Source organism: Vipera berus (genome assembly GCF_964194415.1).
Source record: "Vipera berus genome assembly, chromosome: 2".
In the NCBI taxonomy this organism is placed as follows: domain Eukaryota; kingdom Metazoa; phylum Chordata; class Lepidosauria; order Squamata; family Viperidae; genus Vipera; species Vipera berus.
In genome coordinates this window covers 57,709,446-57,725,754 of record NC_138203.1, presented here as the reverse complement: position 1 = coordinate 57,725,754, position 16,309 = coordinate 57,709,446, and the positions used below count along the sequence as shown (strand labels likewise).

The window sequence follows — 16,309 nt, the reverse complement described above, 5'->3', positions numbered from 1 at the left end:
CACTTGAGACTAAATTCTGAGGCATTATTCTATGGTACTATTCCTCAGACACTGCAGTCTATCTTATATGGTTGTCATTTCTGCTGAACAATAAAGATATACTTTTGGCCACATTCATCATGCTTTCACTAGGAGCCTAGAAGGCACAATTACATTATTTATCCCAAGCAAATTTCTATGTACAAAAACCTTATGGAAGGGTGCCCCAGACTTTCTATTAGAGATGCCTGCTAATTCAACCAAGTGAACTTCTAGATGCAAATACAAAGTAGCAAATTCACAACCCTGAATTACCGTATTTTTCGGACCATAAGACGCACTTTTTTTCCCCCAAAGTGGGGGGAAAAACAAGGGTGCGTCTTATGGTCCGAAGGTGATCCATATGGCCAGCCCCAACCTCCACAAGTGAAAGCAAGGGAGATTGCAATTGGCTCCTGCAATCTCCCTGCGGCCCGGCTTTCTCTTGCAGAAGGCAGGCTGAAACGGAGCAAGGGAGATTGCCAGGAATGCGCATTGGCCGATCTCGCGCTCCTGCAATCTCCTTCGCTCGGTTTCAGCTTCTCTTGCTACAAGAGAAAGCAGGCTGAAACAAAGCAAGGGAGATTGCCAGGAATGCACGCTGCTGCAATCTCCTTCGCTCCATTTCAGCCTGCTTTCTCTTGTAGCAAGAGAAGCTGAAACCGAGCGAAGGAGATTGCAGGAGCACGAGATCGGCCGATTCGCATTCCTGGCAATCTCCCTTGCTCCGTTTCAGCCTGCCTTCTGCAAGAGAAAGCCGGGACGCAGGGCCGCCTCCGTGGGTACTGCTCTAACGCGAAGAGGGAAGGACAAAGAGGGAGGAAAGGAAGAAAGAAGGAAGGAAGGAAAGAAGGAAGGGACAATGGGAGAGGGAGGGAGAGAGAGAAAGAGAGAGAGAGAGGGAGAAATAGAGAGAAAGAAAAATAGAGAGGGAGAGAAAGAGGGAAAGAGAGAGAAGGAGAAAAAGAGGGAGGGAAATAGAAGAAGAGGGAGAAATAGAGGGAAAGAGAAAAATAGAGAGGGAGAGAAAGAGGGAGAAAGAAAAGGAGAAAGAAAGGGAGGGAAATAGAGGGAGAGAAAGGGAGAGGGAAAGAGGGAGAGAAAAGGAGAGAGAGACAAGGAGAAAGAAAGAGGGAGGGAAATAGAGGAAGAGGGAGAAATAGAGGGAAAGAGAAAAAATAGAGAGGGAGAGAAAGAGGGAGACAGAAGGAGAAAGAAAGGGAGTGAAATAGAGGGAGAGAGGGAAAGAGGGAGAGAAAGAAAGGGAGAGAGAGACAAGGAGAAAGAAAGAGGGAGGGAAATAGAGGAAGAGGGAGAAATAGAGGGAAAGAGAAAAATAGGGAGAAGGAGAAAGAAAGGGAGGGAAACGGAGAGAGAGAAAGGGAGAAATAGAGGGAAAGAGAAAAATAGGGAGAGAAAGAAGGAAAGGGAGAGAGAGAAAGAAGGAGAGGAGAAAGAAAGAGGGAGAGGGAGAGAAAGAGAAGGAGAGAGAGAAATTAAATTAGTAACATGATTGTTAAGTGAATCTGGTTTCCCCACTAACTTTGCTTGTCAGAAGGTTGCAAAAGGCAATCACATGACCCTGTAACAATGTGACCATCATAAATATGAATCGATTGCCAAGCATCCAAATGTAAATCACATGACCCTGGGGATGCTGCAACGGTCATAAGTGTGAAAAATGGTCATAAGTCACTTTTTTCAGTGTCGTCACTAAGTGAATCATTGTAAGTCGAGGACTACCTGTACTTTATCATTTTTTCCTTTTTTAGGGGGGGTCAAGTTTTTGACACGTTGCTGGGTGACTGGTGGTACTCGGACATTGCCTTGTCCTAAAAGTGGTACAATGGATGAAAAGGTTGAAAAGCCCTGTTTTAGTATACTGGTACTATTTGGTTCAGAATATTTTTTTTCTTGTTTTCCTGCTCTAAAAACTGGGTGCGTCTTATGGTCCGAAAAATACGGTAACTTCTAGTCACACAATTTCTGGAAAAATCCAGCTGACAAACCAGATAGTCTAAGTCAGGGGTGTCAAACTCAATTTCACTGAGGGCCGCATCAGCATTGCGGTTGCCCTCAGGGGGGCGGGTGGGCGTGGCCTAGTGGGTGGGCGTGGCTAGAGTGCATATGGCCTACTGGGTGGGCATGGCCAGCTCTACATCGTTTGCATCAAGGGTGCCTATGGGGGCCTGGGCAGGAGTGGGGCAGATCTGTGGGTCTCTGGCAAAAGGAGGGTCTCTGGACCAGGGCCAAGGCAGTGGGGGCCGTTCCCTCACTGTTTCCAGGATGGTTTCGCGGGCCACATGAAACCACTTCGCGGGCCGGATCCGGCCCCCGGGCCTTGTGTTTGACATGTCTGGTCTAAGTCAATTAAAGATATTCAAAATAGAAGTATATTAGCATGCAAATTACTAAAAGATAATTAGTTAAAAATATTATGGAGATGCATTCATATGTCTCTTTAAAGTAAAGATCCGAATATGTAATTCTTTAGTTTTCTTGATTGAAAATAAGTCTATGGCACCTGCCTCAACCATCATTGATTTTCATTTAGAAAGTTCAGATTAAATTGTGATCTAAATTTGAATAAGACAGAAGAGGATAAATGTATTGGGTGAAGAATCAATTTATAAAAAGTGAGAGGGTAAACATTAATGTTGTTTTTTTTACTCTAGGCATATGCATGTTCTGTTCTGACCAGGCTCATTCCTCCCCCAAGACTTGCCAATTTAAACCCATGACACTTTTCACAAATCAATAATTTATAAAATGTGGCTAATTTGCTAATGACTATTTTAATATTTTTCACTGTGACAGCTTTAAGATTCCTGTCTTCAACTCCCAGAATTCCCTAGCTAACAGTGGGTTATTTTGACAGCTTACAGTAATTTCCTCATGCCTTTGAGTCCAAATGGTTGAAGTCTCAATTGTTAAGTTGCAGCATATTTTAGCCTAGTCACTATTTTAACTAGTATCCATTAGTTTTTAAAGTTTTAATAATAATAGTTATTGTTATTTGTGAGCTATTGTTTTTAACGTTATTGTACACTGCCTGAAGTTGTTTGTTTTTGGAGATGGATAGCTGTATAAATTTGAAAAATAAATAAATACATTTAATGGTTTTAGTTAGTTTTTAAAGTATTGTGCTGGGGTTTTGGAGGAAAAGGGGAGGATTTGTATTTATAATTGACTTTTCTATATCATTCAGGATCACTTTGTTGAAAGAGGGAGGCCACACTTTCGTGATTTCCCGAAAGTAAGACCTACCCTGAAAATAAGCCCTAGCTTGATTTTTGGGTCCGGGCCTAATATAAGCCCTACCCCAAAAATCAGCCCTAGTTTTGGGGTGAGGCACACACCTAAAAATCAAGCTAGGGTGGGGAGGTGGAGCTGCCCCACACGGCCCACACCCACTTACCTTGCAGCCAGGCCTCTCCTGGCTGATCCTCTTTTTCTGCAGCATCTGCAGGTCTGCATTTCACAGTCAGAGGCATTTCTGGAAGGCCCACAACAGCCGGGAACTGAGCTATGGATTCAGTCCATAGTTTGGTTCTGCAAGGCCTCTGCAGCTGAGAACCAAGCTATGGATTGAATCCATTGCTCGGTTATCAGATGCAAAGGCCTTCCAGAGAGGCCTCTGACTGCAAAATACAGATCGGAGCTCCATTTTGAGCTGCAAAATGAAGCTGCTCCTTCAACTGCAGAAGTGGGCTGGCTGGGTGTGGCTGTCAGTGTTGGAGGTAAGTGGAAAAGACACCCCCCTCCGAAAATAAGACCTGGTGCCTCTTTTGGAGGCAACCCCCCCAAAAAAAACTAAAAATAAGACCGGGTCTTATTTTTGGGGAAACACAGTACGACAGTGCTGTCCTGTTTCACTGATTATATTTATATTTATAATGGTTAAGAAAATGTTTTTACTAAGTGCTCCATTAATAATTTTTAAAAATTAATATCCAGATCAAAGAGCAGGTACTTGTTTCTCCAGTCTGCTTAATGGTCGCTGTGCACAAGAGCTTCCGGGCAGGTTTATGAAGATGCAATGCTGCTGTGAGTCTGGGCGGTGTTGGGCTCTTGGATCCATTCCAGAAATGTGTCCTGTTAGAGGCTCTGGTAAATATCTTAGAGTGTTAAAATTACTAGAAATCTCATTTTAATATCAATCCTGAAACAATGAAAAGACTTACTTTAAAGTATTTATCAAGTTATGCCCCACTGCTTCTGATTTGTTATTGACTGTGCCATTTTTTCCTATTATTATTTGAAATAATTCATCAAAATAAAGTTTATTTCAAGGAATTGCTGTATTCAATGAATATTTAATGAAGCAACTTTCATTTCATTAGATTGTTAAATTAAAACGATAACAAATTATTATATCTTCATTTTGTGGGATCTTGAAGGATGAGGTTACATACAGTTGCAAAAAAAAGTATGTGAACCCTTTGGGATTACGTGGAGTTTTGCATGAATTGGCCATAAAATGCACTCTAAACGTCATGTAAGTCACAACAGTAGAAAAACACAGTCTGCTTAAAATAATACTACATAAACATTAGCTGTTGTCATGTTTTAATTGAACATAAGATGGAAACATTCACAGTGCAGGGTGGAAAAAGTATGTGAACCCCTAGCCTAATGAGTTCTCCAAGAGCTAATTGGAGCCAGGAGTGAGCCAACCTTGACTCCAACCAGTGTGATGATATTGGATGTGTTTCTGACAGCTGTCCTGCCCTTTAAAAACACACACCTATTTTGGGTTTACTGGTCTCAAGAAGCACTGTCTGATGTGAACCATGCCTCGCAGAAAAGAGCTCTCAGAAGACCTACGATCAAGAATTGTTGACTTGCATGAAGCTGGAAAGGGTTACAAAAGTATCTCCAAAAGCCTTGATGTTCATGTGTCCATGGTAAGACAGACTGTCTACAAATGGAGAAAGTTTAGCACTGTTGCTACTCTCCCTAGGCATGGCCATCCTGTAAAAATGACTGCAAGAGCACAGAGCATAATGCTTAATGAGGTAAAGAAGAATCCTAGAGTGTCAGCTAAAGACCTACAGAAATCTCTGGCACATGCTAACATTTTTGTTGACACATCTACAATAAGGAAAACATTAAACAAGAATGGAGTACATGGGAGGACACCACGGAGGAAGCCATTGCTGTCCAAAAAAAATATTGCAGCACGTTTGAAGTTTGCAAAAGAGCACCTGGATGTTCCACAGCACTACTGGCAAAATATACTGTGGACAGATGAAACCAAAATTGAGTTGTTTGGGAAAAACACAACACTATGTGTGGAGAAAAAAAGGCACAGCACACCAACATCAAAACCTCATCCCCACTGTAAAACATGGCGGAGGGAGCATCATGGTTTGGGGCTGCTTTGCTGCCTCAGGGCCTGGACGGATTGTTGTCATTGATGGGAAAATGAATTCCAGAGTTTATCAGGACATTTTGCAGGAAAATGTACGACCATCTGTCCGCCAACTGAAGCTCTGCAGAGAATGGGTGATGCAACAGGACAATGACCCAAAGTATACAAGTAATTCAACAAAACAATGGCTTCAACAGAACAGAATACGCCTTCTGGAGTGGCCCAGTCAGAGTCCTGACCTCAACCCGATTGAAATGCTGTGGCATGACCTTAAGAGAGCGATTCACACCAGACACCCCAAGAATATTGCTACACTGAAACAGTTTTGTGCAGAGGAGTGGTCCAAAATTACTCCAGATCATTGTGCAGGTCTGATCTGCAACTACAGGAAACGTTTGGTTGAGGTTATTGCTGCCAAAGGAGGGTCAACCAGTTATTAAGTCCAAAGGTTCACATTCTTTTTCATCCCTGCACTGTGAATGTTTCCATCTTATGTTCAATTAAAACATGACAACAGCTAATGTTTGTGGAGTATTATTTTAAGCAGACTGTGTTTTTCTATTGTTGTGATTTACATGACGTTTAGAGTGCATTTTATGGCCAATTCATGCAAAACTCCACGTAATCCCAAAGGGTTCACATACTTTTTTCTTGCAACTGTACAGAAAGCTTCAATCTGTAGAATGTTTCTGAAATAAAACAGCAGCAAGAAGATGTATTTATATGAACTGCTTGTCTGAATAGAAAAATGATAATTTCCTACATTGCGCTATATATGCAAGAATTGTTCTGTATATAGGTTTTTCTTTTCCTTTAAGATAATTGAAATACAGCATCTTTGGTTAATAGCTCATTGACTTGCTGAATAGGACAACATCTGATGTAGAATATTGATTTGGAAAATAATTCAGTTATTCTTCGTTTTAATGTTGCCTCTATTATCTGCATCTAATGAAGATTTCTACTAGATTTGATTGTTTCTTTTGGTTATTTCATTTATTTTGATTAGAATAATCTTTCCCTTACTAAAAGCCTACATCACTTCCTGAGAAATGCTGTCTTAGAATGTGATTATATTGCAGGTGACTTAAATTTTATCTAAATGTTCAGTTATCACCAATATTTATCATAATAATTAGAACTAAATTGTGAACTAATATACAATAGTTTTACACTAGATCTACTCAATAGTTACACAGTTTTGTATGTGAAGAATAGTAAATCTTAATAGTAAAATGCTGTTTTTCAAATCAATGCATTTTGAAAGATATTTGATCATAAGCTTTGCATCTTTTGGAAAAAGATGCTTATAAATATTGTTTTTATTTTTGTAGATGAATATCGTGGTCTTTGCATAGATGGCATTCCTGTTATAGGTGGTTCCAGGCATGGTGGCACAGGAGGAAATGGCTTTGGCCCAAGAGGAACAGGATTCATCCCTATTCCTGGTGGAAATGGGTTTTCCCCAGGTGTGCATGGAACTGGAATAGGGACCGGTGGCCAAAGTCCCACAGGAAATGGCCCCGTCATTACAGGACTGAGTAAGTTGCTTGATTGTATAATTCTGAAACTGAAGGCTCTTATAGTAAACATTTTTAAAGCTCCTTTTCTACTTCATCCTTAAAACCAATAAGTTATTTTATGTCTGCCAGTAAAATATTGCTAACAATATAAAATTGATTTTTTTTAGTTCACTCCATTGCTTCTCAAGTTGCATTACATTTCCAGCATACTACAATTGCACTTATGAGCCATTCAGTATGTGCAGTATTATGCTTCCTCAATTTTTAAAAAAATTCTTCTTACATTTTAAGCCTATACCCATAACCAAGGAGTAATTTAATCTTATGTAAAATTTCAAATTTATTATATATTCTATCTAACTAATTTCTGATAAAAAACATTAATTGATCTACATTTGGTCTTTCCATATTTTCATGCTGGGCTGATAGTGGCATCCACAATCTCTAGCTGTTTTCCTTTGATTGATAAAAGAAGTATCCCAATGAAAGTGGTACCTCTTTTGGGCATCTGGGAAAACACAGATAACACTTGCATTGCAGTATTGTGTTCATCAATCCCCACTGGTGGATGCCACTAGAACCTGATTTTCATTTCCAAAACTCTAGATTTCTTCATTGTTGTACAACAAATGAAAATGGATGAATCTCAATGTTATGCGAGAGAAATCTGCAATTCTGCTTAAATTAAGGGAAGAAACCAAGCAAAAGAAAAGGACCTGGCCTCTTCTTCAGCCAGTTTCAGGACTCAGCAGCACTCAACTGATCTTTCTTTTTTTGCAACTTCTGAGAGAGGCACCCAGCAGTTGTGAAGCTCGGCTTTCCTACAGAGGCAGCCATGTAGTAGCCTCCCGTTATTCTCCAAGCAGGTGGTTTTCTTGAAATCTTTTGGAAGCCTCCATTTTTAAGAGCAATGGAGTCTCCTTAACATGAAGAAATGGAATCCCCTATAGGATTGTGAGAATAACACTTGCTTTCATGAGGAAATACCATTTTCATCAAAAAGAATTTCTGAAATAAGTAACAAGCCATAACCTTGGCTGAGCTGTTTGAAACACTTCTCTGGTCAAGTTTAATTTGAAATGTTTCCAGCATCTTCCTCCATTCCATTCTAAGACGGATTCCACCAGTGTAGCTGACTTCAAATACCCTAAACATTTTTTATTTAATATTAAAGTACTGTTTTTTAAAAAAATAAAAAACTTCAGAGGTAATAACCAGACTTCTGATCTCACATCTTTTCATAGCTATACTCAATCAGACAATAGATATCTGTAAACATCATCCAAATTTATGTTTAAATGGGCGGTGCATCCCAACAGTATCCAGTTACCGATGTGAGTGCAATATGGGATATAAGCAGGATGCCAATGGAGACTGTACTGGTGAGTGCAACTTCCAATTTCATCTTTTTTCTTATATGTCTTATATCCTTTAAAAAGGAGACTTCTATAAATCCCTTGTTTCTAATTCTAGTGCACTTTTGCAAGCTCTGATCTGTCTGAAATGTAGATCGATAGGTTTCAGATGAACTGAAAACAATAGAAAGATCTTTATTTGTACATATCTCACCAACATAAAGCCTTTAAAAGACATATCAATCAAGAAATGTTTTCTGTTAGAGAAGGTCTTTTATAAAATGTATATAAATTAGTAACAAAATTGATAGGTAAAAATAAGTAGAATATAAAAATCTTCACTAGCCCTTTGCTTCTCAAGACTTTTTAGAGGAAAAATGACAGGAAAGCCTTTGCAGTATCTAGGTCCGTGGTGGCAAACCTATGGCACGTGTGCCACAGGTGGCACGCAGAGCCCTCTCTGTGGGCGCACGTGCCATCGCCCCAGTCTTAGGCCTTCAGCTGGGTTTTATAAACCCTTTTTGCTTTCGACCTCTGCCGCCATGTGCAAAAAACCCCACAGGTTCAATCAATCAATCAATTTCAACTTCTCATGAAAAAAAAAAGATCTCGCAAAGTTGGAATTGATTGATTGAACTTTTTAGTCCCACCCAATCTGCCGTTACCACCGCAGCTACGCCCACCCAATGGGCCACGCTCCCAATTGGCCACACCCACCCAATGGACCATGCCCACCTGGCACCCGATGATACATAAGTGGGTTTTGGGTTGCAGTTTGGGCACTCGGTCTCTAAAAGGTTCACCATCACTGATCTAGGTAATCAGATAGTTGAACAAATTCATAAAGGAAGTATATTCTGAACTACAGGAATATGCTTAGAAGCAACTCCTAATACACAGTTCAGTTACTATCTCCAAATTTCCAACTCCATATTTATGAATTGATTTATAAAGCTCCATAGAAATATTGGTTCTGAAGTAACTGGATTGTCTGGAGAGAACAAAATAACATATTTTGTAATAAATACCCATATAAGTTAGAATATAAAAACGCTTGGTAGGAAAGTGTTCAGAAAACACTGAACAGTAATAGGATAGTTTGAGTAGCATGGTGGGGAAATTATAAAGATGTCAAAGCACAATGTGATTTCATATAACTTTTTCTGGGTAGTTTTTTTTTTTACTTGAAAGACAAGGAAGGTTTGATCGTATTCTGTATTCATTGATCTGAATATAAAAAATATGACAAGAAAATATAAAAAATATAAAATAAAATAACAGTTCCACATACTTCTATAGCAGACTGCAAACTAATGCTTTTTATTAGATACAAGCGATGCTTATATATTTTTGCCTTACATCCATTTTCCTTTCATTCTGTTGGAGGATTTATCTATTTTCTAATATTCTTCTGAGATCATTCTGTGATCTCAGTTCGAATCCAAGGCAAACCATTCAATATCACAGTAGGCCATGTCTATGCCCCAACCACCAGTGCTGAGGAGGATGAAATTGAGCGGTTCTATGAAGCCCTACAGCACCTTATAAAACTAACACCAAAAATGATGTCCTTATCATCATGGGGGATTGGAATGCTAAAATAGGAAGCCAAAAGATAACCAGAATAACAGGCAAGTTTGGCCTTGGAGTACAAAATGAAGCAGGGCACAGGCTGATAGAATTTTGTCAAGAGAATACGATGGTCATAGCAAACACTTTTCCAACAACCCAAGAGACGGCTCTACACATGGACATCACCAGACGGTCAACACAGAAATCAGATTGACTATATGCTCTGCAGCCAAAGATGGAGAAGCTCTATAAAGTCAGTAAAAACAAGACCAGGAGCTGACTGTGGCTCAGACCATGAGCTTCTCATTGCAAAGTTTAGGCTTAAATTGAAGAAAGTAGGGAAAAGCACTAGGCCACTCAGGTATGAATTAAATCATATCCCTGTTGAATATACAGTAGAGGTGACAAATAGATTTAAGGAATTAGATCTGATAGACAGAGTGCCTGGAGAACTATGGACAGAGGTTCGCAACATTGTACAACAGGTAGCAACCAAAACCATCCCAAAAGAAGAAATGCAAGAAAGCAAAATGGCTGTCTGAGGAAGCTTTGCAAATAGCTGAGGAAAGGAGGGAAGTAAAAGGCAAGGGAGAAAAAGAAAGATATGCCCAATTGAATGCAGAATTCCAGAGAATAACTAGAAGAGATAAGAATGCCTTCTTAAATGAACAGTGCAAAGAAATAGAAGAAAACAATAGAATAGGGATGACTAGAGATCTCTTCAAGAAAATTGGAGAGATGATGGGAACGTTTCATGCAAAAATGGGCATGATAAAGGACCAAAATGGCAGGGACCTAACAGCGGCAGAAGAGATTAAGAAGAGGTGGCAAAATTACACAGAAGAACTATACAAGAACTATACAAGATGGGCGTACCAGACCATCTTATTTGTCTCTTGAGAAACCTATATGTGGGCCAAGAAGCAACAGTGAGAACTGGACACGGAAGCACCGATTGGTTCAAAATTGGGAAAGGAATCGGCAAGGCTGTATACTGTCACCCTGCCTATTTAACTTATATGCAGAGAACATCATGAGAAAGGCAGGGCTAGATGAATCAAAAGTTGGAACTAAGATTGCCAGAAGAAATATCAACAACCTAAGATATGCAGATGATACCACTCTAATGGCAGAAAGTGAAGAAGAACTAAAGAGCCTCTTGTTGCGGGTGAAGAAGGAGAGTGCAAAAGTTGGGTTGAAACTTAACATTAAGAAAACCAAGATCATGGCATCCGGCCCTCTCAATTCTTGGCAAATAGATGGGGAAGAAATGGAGGTAGTGACAGATTTTATTTTCCTGGGCTCCAAGATCATTGCAGATGGGGACTGTAGCTAAGAAATTAAAAGATGCTTGCTCCTGGGGAGGAAAGCCATGGCAAATCTAGACAGTACACTAAAAAGCAGAGACGTCACCCTGCCAACAAAAGTACGTATAGTCAAGGCTATGGTCTTCCCGGTTGCAATGTATGGCAGTGAAAGTTGGACCATAAAAAAGACTGAGCGCCAAAGAATTGAGGCCTTTGAACTATGGTGCTGGAGAAGACTCCTGCGAGTCCCTTGGACTGCAAGGCGATCAAACCGGTCAGTCCTAGAGGAGATCAACCCTGACTGCTCTTTCGAAGGCCAGATCCTGAAGCTAAAACTCAAATACTTTGGCCACCTAATGAGAAGGAAGGACTCACTGGAGAAGAGCGTAATGCTGGGAAAGATTGAGGGCAATAGAAGAAGGGGACGACAGAGAATGAGGTGGCTGGATGGAGTCACTGAAGCAGTAGGCATGAGCTTAAATGGACTCCAGAAGATGGTAGAGGACAGGAAGGCCTGGAGGAACGTTGTCCATAGGGTCGCGATGGGTCGGACACAACTTCGCAGCTAACAACAACAATATTCTTCTCTTCCTGAAGTCCCTTCTCTTCCTGTAGTTATTCTTTAACTTTATTTTTTTTCATTTTTATTTGTAAATCCATTTTATTCTCCAAAGAAAAGATATAAAGTAAGTTACTGGACTTAGACATAACTGTATACATAACTGTATTCTATTCTGGTCAGTGACTATAATAAAATTCTCTTGTTTATGTAGCATTTCATGCTAATAGAATAGTGATAATCATTTTTTTGGGGGAAAAAAAAAGGTGCCGGAACTCACACATCATACAACCCGCCTTGCCATCCTACAAGGTTTACCTTTGTAGTTAAAAAAACAACCCTTCAATTTTTAGTGTATCTAAAAGACTAGGATTTTGTTCAAGGTAAGTTAATACTATTAATGTTACCATGCACTATGTGGCTTTACATTACAAGAAGGCATTTTATTAATCTTTTGGGACATTTACCACTGGCATACCCATTTAATTTAATGAGTGGAAACGTCAGCTTTCTATGTGGAATGAATTGGCCCAATAAAACAAAATTTGGTTGCTTGTAAAAGATTGAATTATTTTTAAGAAGGTGGAAAAATTTACATTTGAAGTTTAATATGGATATTGACTTGAAACAAATTAAAGTTGAAACTTTGTCAGTGAACAGATTACTTTTAATTTACCTTTATGTTAAACCCAATTTAATAAATAGACCTGATTAAACCTCATACTGTCTACCTTTACATCTGACCAATACATAATTAATATATATTATTAATAATAATAATACCTCCAAATCACAAGACATTGGCTTTATTCTTATTCTACCCCTCTGCAGTTTGAATATAAAGTATAAAAGACTAAAAAGAGATTTTCGTAGACATCCCAGCCTTTGAACTACCCAAGGAACCAAAACAGCAAAGTTTCGCTGTCAGGCAAGCTTCCACACCAGTCGCCTTTCTTTCCTCTCACTTTGCCTCTTTTTTACCTGACATCCCACCTTCTGTAAGGAAAGGCAAAAGGCTCACTCACCTTCTTGTGAAAGATGGCCTTTATGTTTATGTGTCTCCCACCGCCACCATCGGCTTCCACACCACATGGTCCGACCCAGCCAATCAAGCTATGCTGGCTGTGTTGCTCTGGCACCCCATGGCTCCTTCTAGCTCGCACCGTACCACCAGCGGGGCATTTTCAAAAACAAAACGAGGATAGGAAGGGAAACAATAGGAAAAGAATGCAACTCTGGAAAATAAAGAAAAAGGTGCCAGAAGTCTGTTCCAGTGCATTCTATGACAAAAAAAGCCCTGGTGATAATCTGGGTACACTTTGGCATATAAGCCACAATAGCAATCGAGGCACAGTTTAACTTCAAGCATGCTCACGCTCTCTATGGCATCTCTTCTACAGAATCTACCTTGAAAACCACCATACTCTTGTGTATATTGCACCTGCTAGGAGGCTTATGCCAGATAACATTTATGTTTCATAAATACTTCATGCCCACCAGTATATTACAAGTCAAACAATAGCAATTATAAAATTTTATTTATGCCATTCTTATTAGATACAACATGTATCTTATTTGTGACAAACCAGACTTAATAGAAATAGACGCTGTCAAGCTTTCTAATATTATGTTTAGCTTTGTTGAATTTTAATACCTTTTAATACCTAATTTTAATACCTTTCTGTACGTGGGTCTGGAGAAAACGCTGCAATTCCCTTCTGCTCATAGAGGCATGCTGCGTGCCTTTCCTTAGGCAGACAGCTCTTTTGTTCTATCTGCGCAACAACCCATGCAGTTGCCTAACAATTGCAACAGGGAGCTGGGATTGTGATTGTTGAATGAGATGTTATGTGGCATATTGTGCTATATTTAGCTGCTAGAAATCGCTTATTTCCATTTCAGAAAAGGTAGACACTAGTGATAGTGTTCAAATATTATTGCCATTTGGTTAAAAAAAAGTGTTCAAGATAATTAATTTCAATTTTCAATTATTTTTGAAGGGTTTAAGACGCCTTGATTTGTTTCACATCTGTAATGAAATTAGGATTACCAGATTCTGCTGCCAAAAATCTGGATAATCATGACATGGCATCAAAAGCTGATTCACTTTTTGCCACTATCCAGTGTTAATTAGGTCTTTGTGATCCAGATCCAGTAGCTCAAATGAAACCACCCTTGTGAATTTGACCATTATTATTTAATTGAGTATTGAACTTTTATCCTGCATCTCAAATACCACTGTTGCAAATTGATAAGGAAGTTTTAATCTGTTGGCTAGTTTGAAATCTACAATGAAGGATAATTGCTTTTTAATTTTACAACTTCCTCCCATTTTAAGTAGGAATCTATACTTGGTTTATACTTGATCTTGGTTTAATCAGGAATGATCCTCATTTTGTTGTATAAATATCTCTGCCTTAAACAAAAGCTTATATTGTAAATGTTTTTATATGTTCAAAATTATACAGTATGTTCAATCTTTTAATGCGTTTCATTCAAAAACAATGTATAAATGTGTATTCATTTAAACTAATGTGTATAAAAAGCATGAGATTGGGTATGTGTCCTTTTCTGGCCAGATGCATATATCTAACGTTTTGAGAAGATGCTTTGGGTTCTCTCACAGATGTGTGTGCCTTTTTGGACTTAGCAAACATATTATTTTTTTCTAAGCACACTTTAGAAATTTAGAAATGGGCACATTGCCAAACAAAGCATTGTGCTAGTCGCATGTAATCTTTACTTTCAAAGTATATCTAAGGAGCCATTATTTTTTGTTCCACAGAGCTTCTTGGCAAAAGTACTGTTGGGAAAAGAAAGTGCTGGATTCTCTAATAATTGCAGTTTGCTCTGCAGAAAGCTAGTCGCTTCATTCACTTTTTAAAAAAAATGAAGTAGCTTAATTTTTTAAAATCAAGTGGAACAGGAAATCTGACAGTAACATAAGGAAGTGTCTCCAAGCACAGTGCAGCTCATAATTATTTCAGCATTAGCTTTCCTATAGAATAAAGATCTATGACTAGGGAATACTTTAATGTTACTTGACTTATATGATACTGTATTTTGCTTTGTTAATCATTTTATATTTTTTAAAAATCAGTATATTTAAATCTCTATGACAAGATCGCTAGAGTCAACAACAGAAAAAAAGAGAATGTAATCAGTGTTAATAATTAGTTTATGTAAAGGTCTGTATTTGATTATTTTCTTTTTGAAGATTTTATTTGCATGGAATTAAATATTTTCTATTTTTAAAATAGTTTATATTAAATTTGCTTTACTTTGAGAATTATTCTCTTATTTTTAAAATGATGCACTGAATTAGTATGTGATTGATGTAAGCTAATTGTATTTGTTTATGAAATGCTGTATTTTATAAAAAAAACCTATTATGTATAAATTATGAAATCTGATTGCATTCTTTTCTGATGCCAACAGATGTTGATGAGTGTATATCAAATCCATGCTCTAATGGAGACTGTGTGAACACACCTGGCTCTTATTATTGCAAATGCCATATAGGTTTCCAAAGAACACCTACTAAGCAGGCTTGCATTGGTATGAAAATGTTATTTGCACATTATCAATTCAACGTATGCTTATCTTTGATTTGAGTCTGATCCTTATTCAACTCTGAAAGCAAGATTATTTTGTCTGTTCAATAAACCATGACAATGATTTAATGTTTGCAGATATTTAATTAAATTTATGGTATAATGAAGCAAAATCTGACAAAATGTATCATGTTTAACTCCAGTGATTCTACACACATGTATCTCATTTTGAGAATGAACCATGAAAAAGTAAAGCAACATTCCATATGTACAGTTGTAATAAAACAGTTACTGGTTCTGTTAATAAGATTTCAGTGATCCTTTTTTCCAACCATAGTTTCCATTTTTTTTCTAATTAATGTTTGCCAGAAAAGCACTAAAAAAATCTGAAGAAGCTTCTAGACCTATTTTGATCTTGATGCATTAAAATTATTGTCAACAGTCCTAGTGATTCTTAGCATATATTGGACTCAAGTGATAAAGAGTATTCTACTGATCAGGAGAGCTTAGATTTCAATATGATCTCAGATGTATCCAGGATGTCCTGAGGCTTTAAACTTGAAAGCCTGTAACACTCTTGCTGCCTTGAGTGCTCCATTTAGTTAATGAAAATTAATGATAATATGTCTGCATATCCAGCTTTTTTTTTCTTCAGTCATGCTTAATTGTGGAAGTTTGCAATTAGTATAATTTCTCATAGGTGTGTATGCAATGCAAGCTTATGGTTACTAGAACAAAAATATGGTTATCTGTTTTATTCCAGAACTTTTCATACAGTAGCCAGAGGGGAATTCATACTCAGCAAAGTTCAGCAGAAGTTCCTGTTCAAGACAAGAACACTTATTCAAAATAGGCCCTAACCTACTATACCACTGGGAGTGGGAATGATTTTGGGGAAAATGTAATAATCCAAGTTAGGGCCTCAATATGGGTATGGATTAAAGAGTACTGATTTAATGGTGTCTCATGCATTATTTTTAATGCAATGAAGGCAACTGATATGTGGAGAACAGAATCTTGATTGTTTTAATCCTTGGTCAGAGTCAT

General features: G+C 38.3%; 1 protein-coding gene across 1 annotated transcript in view; it reads left to right on the top strand.

The window, feature by feature from the left end:
- FBN2 (fibrillin 2) overlaps positions 1-16,309 on the top strand; it is a 142,539-nt gene that overhangs the window by 38,225 nt on the left and 88,005 nt on the right. The window contains exons 9-12 of the mRNA XM_081320291.1: positions 3,976-4,128; positions 6,727-6,933; positions 8,160-8,297; positions 15,147-15,266. Of these exons, the coding sequence (XP_081176417.1) occupies positions 3,976-4,128; positions 6,727-6,933; positions 8,160-8,297; positions 15,147-15,266 (618 nt within the window). The remainder of the gene's footprint in view (positions 1-3,975; positions 4,129-6,726; positions 6,934-8,159; positions 8,298-15,146; positions 15,267-16,309) is intronic.